Source organism: Oncorhynchus mykiss, chromosome 15, assembly GCF_057628025.1.
Source record: "Oncorhynchus mykiss isolate SJ-2025 chromosome 15, ASM5762802v1, whole genome shotgun sequence".
In the NCBI taxonomy this organism is placed as follows: domain Eukaryota; kingdom Metazoa; phylum Chordata; class Actinopteri; order Salmoniformes; family Salmonidae; genus Oncorhynchus; species Oncorhynchus mykiss.
Genome location: NC_143036.1, coordinates 61,429,608 through 61,442,664, shown reverse-complemented (window position 1 = coordinate 61,442,664; position 13,057 = coordinate 61,429,608). Strand labels below are relative to the sequence as shown.

The following is a 13,057-nucleotide window of genomic DNA, read 5'->3' as shown; positions in this document are numbered from 1 at the left end:
ACACACACACACACACACACAAGGAGAAAACACACACACAGGGGAAAAAACACACACACAAGGACACAAGGGAAAACACACAGGGACACAAGGGGGGAAAAACACATACACAATAAGTTGACATAGCCCTACCATTTTACTTGAGCTCCTTCTTCAGACACTTCACACGCCAACTCAATCCTCTCGTTCACTGTCGTTTTCACCGCCTCAATCTCTTTAGTAATCTTCACTGGTAACTCTGCAGCAAGGTAAGATACAAATCATAAAAGGCATCAATATAATTAGAAACAGTGAAGTGGGAAATTGTGGAGAGACCACATTCTGGTCCCACTAATTCCTCAAAGAGACATTAAAATGAAGAGAGAAGGATGATGGAATGGAGAGGGGTACCTTTGACAAACAGCTCTGTGGTACACTTCTCTTCTCCCGCGGCTACGGAATAGGCAGCGTCATCATTCAGGCCGCAGTTGTTGATGACCATGATCCGCTGTGTGCCTTTTTGCTCAAAGATAAACCTATGCAGCAAGTGCATCAATCAATCAAATCACTGGATATCAACATACTGTGACTGGCTTTATGTGCTTGGAGAGAAAGTTATATTATACCATATATGCTTGTGAATGGCAATTATTTCAAGACTTCATATCATCCACAGAGCTACAGACAGTTGCCTTTGCTTACTTGTGTCTTCCAAAAGCAGAAATAGGTGTTATTTTATTATTTTATATTTTATTATTTTAAGAATAAAATGTTGTGCTAGTTTATTAATCAAAAACCTTTGTCATTGAAATCATAGTAATGTGAAGATATACAGACAAATTCAAATACAGAGACCCGTCCCCATTCACAAACAAACACATCCCAACATGCATCAGCGTGGGTTGTCAGTGCACACCCAGAGGAATAGAGTAGACAGAGGGTTGGGGTCACACCAGAGGTCAGGGATGTAGGACGGGTGGACTTACTTCCTTTGACTTAAGGTCAGCAGTGGAGCCGGAATGGAGCCAGAGGAGGAAGTGGTTATGGCAGAGGAAAGGGATGAGCACCACGGCATGACAGACAGACAAATAGGACAGAAGGATAGAGGAGGGGACTGTAACAGCCAATAGTGTTACAACAAAATGAGAGAGAGCGAGAGATCTTCATAACAGGGAATCCTGGGAAATACACCACCGGAGACCAGGGAACAGAAAACTGCAATAACCTCCCAGATGGCTTTAACTCGGCTTGGCTTCGAACAACCTCAACTGAGAGTAGCCTGAGATTGACCCTTCACTTTTTAGAATCTAAGTACACACTTGCCATTTTGAGGGTACATAGAGGTCTTGTAACATCGAGTAATACAGATGTTAGATTGAGTGAGGAGATTAACTTTCAAAAGTATGTGTATTAACAGTAGTTATACAATGGGTGGGTCTAATTCCATCCTGTGTCTGTTCCACAAATCACCAATGGCTAAATCTATGATGTTAAAATGCCTATTTACTTTGTTCCATGACTGACTGCACAATCCACTGTCGCATCAGCCCACCAGGCACTTTATAAACTTGATCTCCACTATAAAAAGCATCTAGACATTATCTCACATTTATTTTAGACTAACACTTAGTTTTTAACAGCAGAGATGTGTATAAACCTTGCTGTCTGTCTCTCTGACATTTGCAACATTGAATTTGAATATTGAAACAATCTCCAGCTGTTACATAGTAATGAACGTGTCGGGAGTCGGGACGAGACAGACAGGCAGGCAGTGTTTCTTAGCCAGTCGAAATCATGAATCAGCTGGCATCATTTTTATGGATTTATACAAAAAAAATTCAACGAAGTGCAGCTAGTTTGCAGTCTGTTGTTGGCTAGCTCCTCTGAACAACAGTGTCCTGACGAGAGAGCACATTTTCTATGCCAGGCGAATCGCGCCTCATTAGCTCAGTGTTATGGTTGTGTCTGAATAAATGTCACTAGAAAGCAGCTTAAACAAATGCAAATGCAGCTACTGTTGTTATTCTGGCTGCACTGTTTGATGTGACTGTAAGTTAGCCGTAGTTGGCTGGCTAGCAAGCAAGGGATAAGAACTTTGCCAGCCAGTATGGCAATGGAACATTTAGAACGAACAACTGGGTCACGTCCATAGATACAGAACAGAAAGACTGAACGACTGGGTCGAGTCTCTGGCAACCAAACCAATAGAACAAACGACCAGCCGGCTTGGGTAACAACCCTAGATTTGTGTCGGGACTATATCTAGTGGAAGGATGAAATAGTATGAATAAATTCATCAAAATAACGTTGAAAATTTAAATATGTCAATCATTATTTGAATATGTCGGTAATCCGTTGTATAAAAATGATAATACCCTCGAAGCCAGTTTGCACAACACCCGTGCCAATATATCCTCGAAACACTGGCTTCTCGGGCATTATCACTTAATTATACAAATGATTTCCAGAGAGAGCTAAGAAAACAACACAATGTGGTAAGATCAATACACTTAAACTACGCCAAATTATATTTATGGTACACTAACATTAGTGGAGTGCACAGCTATCAAAACAATAGATCATCCATTGATTGTTACAAAGCCAAGTGTTAAAGACCTGTGGAGAAGGTACCGCCATTTCCCTGTACAGAAAAGGACCTGTAGTTAATAGCAAAGGACCATTATTTAAATCATCAAACAGTGCATTTCCACTCAAATGTAGCTCAGCGCCAAGCACTGCCCAGAAAACAAATAACGTTCTTGATGCGTTGGTGAGATGCATGTGGCATCTTATCAACACCACATTAGTGTTGAGAGAACGTTATTTGTTCACTGGGCATCAGCTGGCAATGGTTTACAGTGCAGAGATCTGGGCTGGTCCTGTAGCTGTGTGTGTCTGGACACAATGGGAGCTCTGTATAGGTGTAAAGGGCATGTAGGGTCAGACTTGTCCCTGGTTGACAAGAGCTGAGGCAGTAGAGGAAAACCCCTGTTCATAACAGGGGTCACACAGGGCTGTATGTGTGTGTCATTATGTGAAAGCAATCATTGGTGTAAAACAATGTGTGTTTTGATGAGCACGTGTGGGTGTATGCGTCCTTACTTGCACCACGAGACCATCAGAAACACTAGCATGTGAACCATTGCTTTTCAATGCTGAGAGATGTGACAAGGAACAGATAAAAACTACAAGTACCAGGGGACCGGCAATGAGGACCAAACCACGAATGAAACACATTTTATGAGGAACTCCCAAAAATGCCTTTCATTTGTGAGAAGACGAAAGAGAGGAAAAGATATAGAAGACTAACACATGAAGAGAAGAAAAAGCTTGACATACTTTGGAGTTGGACGGATCTCCTGGCCGTTCTTGTACCATTTCAGCTCTACTGTGGGGTCTGCAAGATCCACCACTAAGCGGATCTTCCCTCCTTTGTCCACTTGGTATGCTGGATCCAACTTCTTGGCAAAAGCTTTACAAAAAAGATAATATCCCATGACAATGGTTATGCACCCTATAGAAAACCAGTGAAACGTGAGCCTTTCCCCTGAATAATCACAGATTAGCTGATTATGAGCTAAACAATATAAATCCATAGTGCAGCATAATCCCAACAGTGATACACAGTCGCATGGACAAACACTCAATTCAGCACCTTCACTCTTCTTCTCCTCTTTCTTGGTCTTCTTCAGCCTCTTGAGCAGACCCCGCAGGTCTGTTATGCCGTACTCAAAGGCGATCTTCTCGTACTGGTCTGGCCTGGCCGACTTCAGGATCTCCCACACGTCCACTTCGGGCGTCTCATCCTGCTTGGGCTCCCTGGGGCAGGACACGAGGGGAGGGTGTGAGGGCTGGGGCCACGCTCTGGGCTATCGCGACGTGTCCTGAGGAACTGCTCCCTATGGGGGTATTGGGTGGGGAAGTAGGTTCTGGAGAGGGTACTAGAAAAGGGGCCGTGACTGCGCTGAAGGAAGACTACTCTCAGTTGTATCTACTATAGATAGGGACTTCCTACTGAATTACTTTTCAAGAGTGTTTTCCCTCCGCTGTCCTACTGATCTGCTGTGTTTCTAAAAGTAATTTATCTTCTTCTCTCTCCCTCTCTCCTTATATCAGGCACACGTTCTCTCCCTCCCATCTCTCTCTCCCTACAGAGTTCCTCAGGACATGTCACACAAAGGGATGGGCGTGGTTTGAAGCCCTGTACCTGTCCTCTGACATCCTCTCTGGATGAGGCGTTACAGGGGGAGAGGATGAGGTGTTATATGTATTATATACTATAGGAAGGGTTTTACTGCTGAGGAAAGTAGAGGGATCAGATTATTACAAGGGAGTTGAATATGTTTCAGGTAGGGGTTTTGACCAGGGTCGAGTTCTTTTAGTCTGGATATTGTTACTTGCCTTTAGGGTGAGATTTTGCAAGAGAAAATACATTTTAACCAGTGCTGTATTAATGAATAACAAAAAAGGTAATAAACGGATAAATGCTATTAGGCTACTTTTGTTCCTTGGGGAAGGGGGGGTAAACAGAATGAAACAATTTGGGAAAGAACTACTGATCTAGGTGCTGCATGCAGGAATATAGGGAGATCTTACTCCAAGATGTGCTGCTGATAAAGTCTACATTCCTTCTCTTTCTATTCACATTGCCCATCCCTTTGCCTTGTGTCTCAGTATGTTCACTCATCACCACTACAGAGACGCTCTGACCGTGTTAGAGATGGAAGGCTAGGCGTCCATAGGGGATGTTAGATCTGTGAGATCCAGGTTAATAAGCATGTTGCCCTGGGCGTGAGTAGATCCATTAGGCAGCGAAATAAAGATAATTCAATCAGGCCGTTCTTTCATGGACATTTTCCCAAATGTCGGAAAGCTTTGGAGGTAAAAAAGCATGGAATTATTATTTCATTCTTATGCATCTCTCTTCTTGTTTATTTTCAGGCAATTACTTTGTAGACTGAAATAAACATTGTAATATGTGTCTTGTATTTCTAAGTTGAAATAAAATGACAATGTAGTGATAACACTATTTCACAGCATCATTTATAAATGGTCCACTAGCAGATCATTAATGATCCGAAATGGGAGTCCTTTTGCCTCATAAACACAGTATTACTGACCCCTACTGTTGATCAAAAAAGTGGTCATCCCAAACAGCAGAGAGACGTTATGACGCAAAGTCCATTTCCATCCTTACTGATTGTTAATGGAGCATTTGAGAATGTCGGCTGTAAATGAAGTGTTACCGTACTACAGTAGGCCAACACTCTTGCTTGTTCCAGATCCTAGAACTACATTCCATGCTGGGGACGCTACAGGATTATAGTACTTACCCCGCAGTAAGGTCTAATCGTTTAATTACCTAGGTTATTCTCTCTACTAACCTTTGGTTTCTGAATGTGTAGGAAAGAAGAAGAGACAAGCCCAAATAAATGTGTAATTTTACCTCAGTGATGTGTCACGGTCTGTCTAGGTCTATTGTACTGGCAGTACATTGAAAAAACATGCTGTTGTCTTGATGTTTGAACCAAGAAAAAATTTAGATTTGTATTTATAAATGAAAAAAGAAACTCAAAAATCAATATGTGAGAGTAGATAGTGTGCTAGATAGTAACTTTGTATGTGATTCACTGTAAAACCTAATATTAAGGAAATGATGTACTCTTACAGTACATGTTACTTCACCTATAATATACTGTACTATATTATATTTCATATATTATATTTAATACACTTTAACATATTATACTATATTGTAATGCACATATAACCATGTAACAAAATAGGAAAGCAATTTGGAAGAGTAAAAGATTCAATGGTGGTTGCTGGGGCAAAAGAAAAGAGGTCAACACCCAAAACAAGGGCATAGTAAAAAACAAAACAAAATAAGACTGTCCCCTTGAGGACGGACAGTGACTCTCACCTATGTTTAAGAAGACCACTAAAGTCAAGATCCCCTGCATCCTCGTGTCCTTCACTGCTGTTGTTAACAAGAAGAGATTAATGGAGATTTAATCAGAGTAGAAACAGTAACAGGCAACTAGATAAACAATGCTAAAAGAACAACGCAAAGCAGTGGCTACTGACTTCAATCAAATGCATTAGGTCCAGACTAACACATGATTGGTAGCTTACACAAAAACCCTTTCGATTGATTTCCAATTAAATGCTTCTAACGAACTGGTTTGTGTAAGGAGTATTGAGAGCGATCCCAGCCAGCATATGACAACATTTCCACAATGTTTCTGCTGTGTTGCAGGAGCATCACTGAGCAGCTACGTTGGGATAATGCTATGGGGCTGGGATGTTTTGCGTTGCTTTCTGACACATTGTTGGGAGGGAGTTTCAAATGCAAGCATTGGCCTTTGTGCTGTTCAACACGTTGATTGGTAATTACCTTAATAAAGGTTAATCACATCCGATTTCATGGTCATTACGTTTCAGACACTATGTTCTCATGTTGGTTTGTGATAAGAGCCATGGATTTCCTACTGAGCCACAATGTCCCATGTATCTGATGCTCAAATGTACATGTTCAGGTTTATTTGCCATGTGTATTGAATCTTGCTCGAAACCAGTGAAGTTTGTGTTTAATGTGACTTTTGTCATATTTATCATTATGAGAAAAAAGGATACTCATTATTCAAATGCTCAATCTAACCACTAACTGTAAAAATATCACTCTGTTGTTGACTCTGAAAACGAGTCTATTAACTGTCTGTTTTCAAAAATCTAAATAACGTGGTCAGATTGTGTTGCTCTCATTACCTTCTTTTGAAGGCTGATCGAATATCAACACTCTGTGACTGTTCCAGTTCTGAAAGACAATAATGCAAAACAATAACACAGTATATTGTATTACTGCTCGTGTTTCAGTGTGTGTTCTTTGCTGTACGACGGAGACTCAAACAGTGCAACAAACCTTTCACTTCCAGGTCAAAGGAACAGCTGTCAAATTTGTCCTTGTAGGTGACCTCACACCTGTAGTTTCCAGCATAGTTGTCTTTGGCCTTGATGATATGCATCTCAAATGTGTGAATCTGCGGGGCGATACATAGGTATTGGAAGGACAGCTAGTGGACCAATGTGTGTGTGTGTTAACATACATAGAGGTATACATGGGAGGTTGTCTACCTTGGTGCGTCGGTCAAAGGTTTCTTTCAGTTGCAAGTGCTTTCCGGTCTTGCTGGCCAGGTCCATCCATTTCCCTTTGAACCACTTGATGGTGGGTTTACGGAGCAGGTCTTGGGCCTCCACCTTGGCAACAAAGGAGATGTCTCCACCTTGTGAACATGTAAAACACAGCATGTCCATGGTGGGAATAGCCTTTGAGGTGGAAAGATGTCCTACACATGGTTACCAGAGGTCCCTTCTCTTGGAGAGAATAAATTCATTTGCATGAGCGAGAAAGAGAGAGAGAAAGAGATGGAGGCAGAGAGAGATAGAGGGAGACAGAAGCATAGAGAGAGAGAGGCAGTGAGATATCATCTATGGTCTACAGCAGCTGTGAGAGGAGAGCTCACTCTGCAGGCACTCACCCACAGTGATGGATCCGCCCTGGGGTCTTTCTATGAGCAGGCTGGACAGCGGTGGGGTGTCTACGGGCTTGTCAAGGTCCTCTGGAGCCTGTCCCTCTCCCAGAGACCACACTGGTCGATCAGGAGAGACGGACACACACCATCACACAAAGACTCAACACCAACAGACCAACACACTCCTCGTATACTGTACTCAATGGCTTCAACAATCCGTCACCACACTTCTCTGTATTCATCTGAAAGTTATATGCTTCCCAAGGTAGATAGACAGACAGAAATACATTCATACTGTTCCTCAGCTGTTCATGGCAGCTGCAACATGGAAAGCATAACATTTTACAACATGGAAAGCATAAGAACATGGAACATAGAACAAATACCTGTACTGGGAAAAGCGTTATGGGTTTTGATAGAATACCATATCGGAAGAGACTCCTTTACCGTGTGCAAAAGTGTATCGATTGATACATTCTTCAATTTCTAGATGCTCCGGTCTTCTTTGAGATCTCAGAGGACTAAGTGGAATAGGACTCATGCCAGCAGTCGCCATGCTCAACAAGTGATGAAACTGCTATAGACATACCTACATAGGGAGTCCCTTCAGCCCCACCCCTCGCTACCTACTGCAAAGACCCAGCTTCCCTCCCCCACTTTACTTCATCCCTGACTCAAAGACTAACACTCAACTAGGTCACTTAATTCATTGAATTGACTTCTTACTTACGTGAAATGTCATTCATTTTCCAATGTTTGAAAAAGATGTTGACGTCCAAAAGCCCCATAGTTTCCTACAAGCATTGGAGGGGAACGTGGGAGTTGAACTATGACATTTTAGGAAACCAGTATTTTTCATGGAGCAGAACATCCAAATGAGTCCAAATGAACCTGAGCTTTTAAAAGTATGCCAAGCCAGGTTCCATTGGACCAGCTATGCGGGGAAAATGAAAAGAGCCAGCTAATAGACTAACACGGTTCGTGAGTGGGCTTGCTCCAGAGAGGATACTGCTATTCTGGAGCTCAAGCTATTGAAAACGTCACTTCTACTAGGATGGTTATTACGGCTTTTGTTACATAGTATTACCTGAGTCTTTTCTCCCCATGGCTGACACATGGACGCTATCATCTGAACAAAGACAGAGAGAAATTTACAGCATATTATAAGAAATAGTACTGTAAAGTCCACAGAAGCAAGCACACACAAACATTCAGGACCAGCAAGCAATACAAGACATCTAACAGTAAGCAAGCTGAGCCCTGACGAATTCTGACATAATGATGCAATCTGCCAAGCAAAAGCTGTAACTATGTACATTGTTGTATATTGTTAGGTTTCACCAGTGAGGAGAATCAGTTTTGAATCTTCTTTCATGCCTTTGTATTTCGTAAAATAAAGTTTTATACAAACTGTATCATTGTATTACGATCAGAATTCCAAATGTGTTCACATAAAATATGTACAACATTCATGTGCCAGACAGAAAATATCAGAAAAGGAGACCCTTAAAATCCTTAAGTTCTTATCATTCCTTTTTCAAAAAAATCAATTATGATGTTTTTGCAACATGTTTCACCGTTGACAATCTGACCTCTTACGGTTGGAAAAATAATTAACTTCAAAAATCACACAAAACACCTTCTAGAAATATACATGTCTCCAAACATGTTTCCTACATCCAGGCAGTTGTAACATTCTGATTAAAAAGACCAGTTTGGTCAGAGCTATAGTTGTATAAATAACAGAGAGATCTTACTAGGCAGCTCAATAGAGAGTTTCTTGACTGTATTGGCATCCTCTGTGAAAGAAAGCATAGTATTACTGAAATTAATTTGTGTTTTTATCTAGTCAATTTATTTGACTCTGGTGAAGAATATTGCTATTGACCCTCTGTGATGATTGACGAAATAAAGTATGACAAATTGTCCTTAATGGCCTTGTAATTGGAAAAAAGTATGAAATGAAACTTCCAATTACTCTTACCAACAATCTCCAATGAATTAAATATGACATATAACACAATTCAAAACAAGAGAACCAGTATGGTATCAACATAGTTGAGGTCTAGAACAAACCAAAACATGTATAATATAATAACATCATATATACATAACATATAATATACATACAGTATACATGATGAGCATGAGTGGCATGAATGGATCTTATGTGTGTATATTCCAAGCCTCCATTCACACCCTTGACTTATTGCACATTTTGTTGGTTTACAGCCTGAATTCAAATTGGATTAAATTATTTTTTCACCCATTTACACACAATACCTCATAATGATAAAGTGAAAACATTCAATGTCATCTTGGTAAGCAACTCCAGTGTATGTTTGTCCTTGTGTTTTAGGTTATTGTCCTGCTGAAAGGTGCATTTGTATCCCAGTATCTGTTGGAAAGCCGACTGAACCAGGTTTTCCATCTAGGATTTTGCCTGTGCTTAGCTCTACTCCGTTTCTTTTTATCCTAAAATAACTCCCTAATCCTTGTCGATGACAAGCATACACATAACATGATGCAGCCACAACCATGCTTGAAAATATGAAGAGTGGTTTTCAGTGATGTGTTCTGTTGGATTTTCCCCAAACATAATGTTTTGTATTCAGAACATTAAGTTAATTTATTTGCCACATTTTTTGCAGTTTTACTTTATTCCCTTACTGCAAACAGGATGCATGTTTTGGAATATTTTGTATTATGTACAGGCTTCCTTATTTTCACTCTGTAATTTATGTTAGTATTGTGGAGTAACTACAATGTTGTTGATCCATCCTCTGTTTTTTCCTATCACAGCCATTCAACTCTGTAACTGCTTTAAAGTCACCATTGGCCTCATGGTGAAATCCCTGAGCAGAATCCTTCCTCTCTGGCAACTGAGTTAGGAAGGACGCCTGTATCTTTGTACTGACGGGTTGTACTATTGATACACATACAAAGTGTAATTAGTAACTTCACCATGCTCAAAAGGATGTTCAATGTCTTTTCTTTTTTTCCACCCATCTATCAATAGGTGTCCTTCTTTGCGAGGCATTGGAAAACGTCCCTGGTCTTTCTGGATGAATCTGTGTTTGAAATTCACTGCTCGACTGAGGGACCTTGCAGATGATTGTATGTGGAGTACAGAGATGGCGTAGTCATTCAAAAATCTTGCAAAACACTATCATTATACACAGAGTGACTCCCTGCAACTTATTATGCGACTTATTACACACATTTTTACTCCTGAACTTATTTGGGCTTGCCATAACAAAGGGGTTGAATACTTATTGACTCAAGACATTTCAGCTTTTATTTTTCAAGTAATTTGTAAACATTTCAAAAAACATCTCCACTTTGACATCATTGTGTGTATACCAGTGACACAAAATCTCAAGTTTATGCATTTTAAATTCAGGGGGTAAGACAACAAAATGTAGAAAAAGTCAAGGTGTGCATGTCAGATGTGATCTTCACAGCCATACCTTTATTTTAAAATGATAATAAATAAAGGTTTGTGTGCTTGTAGGAATTATGCTTTGCCATTTTTGAATTGGCATGCATGTAAACAACATACGTATGTGATATGCACAAACATATATTGCAATAGTTTAGGAGATGATCCTGAATATTTCTACCCAGCAATATTCTAACCACTTGCCATGTGCAAGTATTAAATGCATATCAGGAATATATTCCAAAGGTCTGAGAAAAACCTTGTGTTTAAAAGACAGGTAAGAGACCCATCCACCATCTAGCCATAGTGTTCTCTATAGTTAGACTCTTCCCCACAGTAACTGACTCCTGCAAAATGTACTTTTGGGGTGTTGATGGGAGCACTGTCCTATAGTGGAGTCTCCATGGATAGTGGATTCTCCATGGTAACCGACTTGACAAGATGGGAAAGGGGGGAGAAATGAGGATGGTTTGTCATGGTTACCAACCTGGTGGGGGCGGTGGTGATGGGGTGTTGGTTGTAGCGTCATCATCTTTATCTGCAATAAAGGTGTGATTGACACAGACCCACCTATCAAAAAGCTCCAAGTCCATCACCGGCAAGGCAAGCCAACAAGACAAGCCACAAGACAAAGCATGCAAGACAAGACAGAACATGGGACCGACACGACACAACACCACCACATATGCATGTCTTTGAAATGGATAGATGAAGTGTACGAGACCATAAATGTGCTGATGGTGAGATCGAAGCGTGTCCTGTGAGAGATCACACCAGTGTCTATGAGATGGGAGTGGACGGTGATGTAAGAGATCACACGTGTACGTAAGATAAAGGAATTATGCGTAACACCACAAGCTTGGTTTAGGAAAGCTGTAAGCACAAGTGAGAAGCACTGTGAGAGGAAGAGAGAGATTGAAGTTGACAAGCAGCGGCCAGAAGAACACAAGAATGTCCACAAGGGTAATGAAAGATTAAAGACCTAACTATCCAAGAAAAGCCCTGTTACTTGAGAAACCCTCTGCTTGTCGTCGATCAAAAGAGTAACTGAGCTCAGCTTCCCCTCCAGAGACATTAAAGAGAGTAGCGTTGGGCGGTATCCAGATTTTCATACCGTTTTTGTAGAATACCAGTGTAAACGATAATACCGGATGTCCACACAAGGGGTGCTATTTCTTGAAAATAAAGGTGTCATAGAGAGAGCGTTCAAGGGGGGTGAGGATTGAGTAAAACAGAAGCGACATATGAAACTGGACCTTTGTTGTGGTAAAAAGGCTCTGGAGCAATGCTGAGTGATGAGTGACAACTATCGGAGAGCTATAACCTTCCATACATCTAAATCAGCTGCTGCTGCTGTGACCGTCAACAGCACTGTGCTTGTTGCTACAGTATAGCCTCACTATGAATCCTAGACCCTCAGCTTTAAACTGTCTGTAAACTGTACTGAGAAGAATAGACACAGAAAACACACACACGCACACAATAATACACACACACACAAACATACATACACACACACCAACACGTTTGTGCATGCGCACATAAACGTAGTCTACCTACAGTGGGGCAAAAAAGTATTTAGGCAGTCACCAATTGTGCAAGTTCTCCCACTTAAAAAGATGAGAGGCCTGTAATTCATCATAGGTACACTTCAACTATGACAGACAAAATGAGAAAAAAAAATCCAGAAAATCACATTGTAGGATTTTAATGAATTTATTTACAAATTATGGTGGAAAATAAGTATTTGGTCAATAACAAAAGTTAATCTCAATACTTTGTTATATACCCTTTGTTGGCAATGACAGAGGTCAAACGTTTTCTGTAAGTCTTCACAAGGTTTTCACACACTGTTGCTGGTATTTTGGCCCATTCCTCCATGCAGATCTCCTCTAGAGCAGTGATGTTTTGGGGCTGTTGCTGGGCAACACAGACTTTCAACTCCCTCAAAAGATTTTCTATGGGGTTGAGATCTGGAGACTGGCTAGGCCACTCCAGGACCTTGAAATGCTTCTCATGAAGCCACTCCTTCGTTGCCTGGGCGGTGTGTTTGGGATCATTGTCATGCTGAAAGACCCAGCCACGTTTCATCTTCAATGCCCTT

General features: G+C 40.9%; 1 protein-coding gene across 34 annotated transcripts in view; it reads right to left on the bottom strand.

Annotated features, from left to right (window-relative positions):
• Nucleotides 1-13,057, bottom strand: part of LOC110490765 (myosin-binding protein C, slow-type) — a 37,536-nt gene that overhangs the window by 11,738 nt on the left and 12,741 nt on the right. For 10 of the 34 annotated variants that reach the window (XM_090200588.1, XM_036944788.2, XM_090200600.1 and 7 more), the window contains 12 exons: nucleotides 11,441-11,491; nucleotides 9,269-9,310; nucleotides 8,599-8,640; nucleotides 7,518-7,628; nucleotides 7,114-7,262; nucleotides 6,902-7,019; nucleotides 6,748-6,796; nucleotides 5,903-5,959; nucleotides 3,635-3,798; nucleotides 3,319-3,451; nucleotides 391-515; nucleotides 133-238 (listed from right to left, as the gene is read on the bottom strand). In XM_090200588.1, coding sequence (XP_090056714.1) covers nucleotides 133-238; nucleotides 391-515; nucleotides 3,319-3,451; nucleotides 3,635-3,798; nucleotides 5,903-5,959; nucleotides 6,748-6,796; nucleotides 6,902-7,019; nucleotides 7,114-7,262; nucleotides 7,518-7,628; nucleotides 8,599-8,640; nucleotides 9,269-9,310; nucleotides 11,441-11,491 — 1,147 coding nt within the window. Of the gene's footprint in view, nucleotides 1-132; nucleotides 239-390; nucleotides 516-965; nucleotides 2,179-3,318; nucleotides 3,452-3,634; nucleotides 3,799-5,902; nucleotides 5,960-6,747; nucleotides 6,797-6,901; nucleotides 7,020-7,113; nucleotides 7,263-7,517; nucleotides 7,629-8,598; nucleotides 8,641-9,268; nucleotides 9,311-11,440; nucleotides 11,492-13,057 lie in introns of those variants that run through there. The other 24 variants (XM_090200590.1, XM_090200587.1, XM_090200603.1 and 21 more) reach the window with 4 other exon arrangements.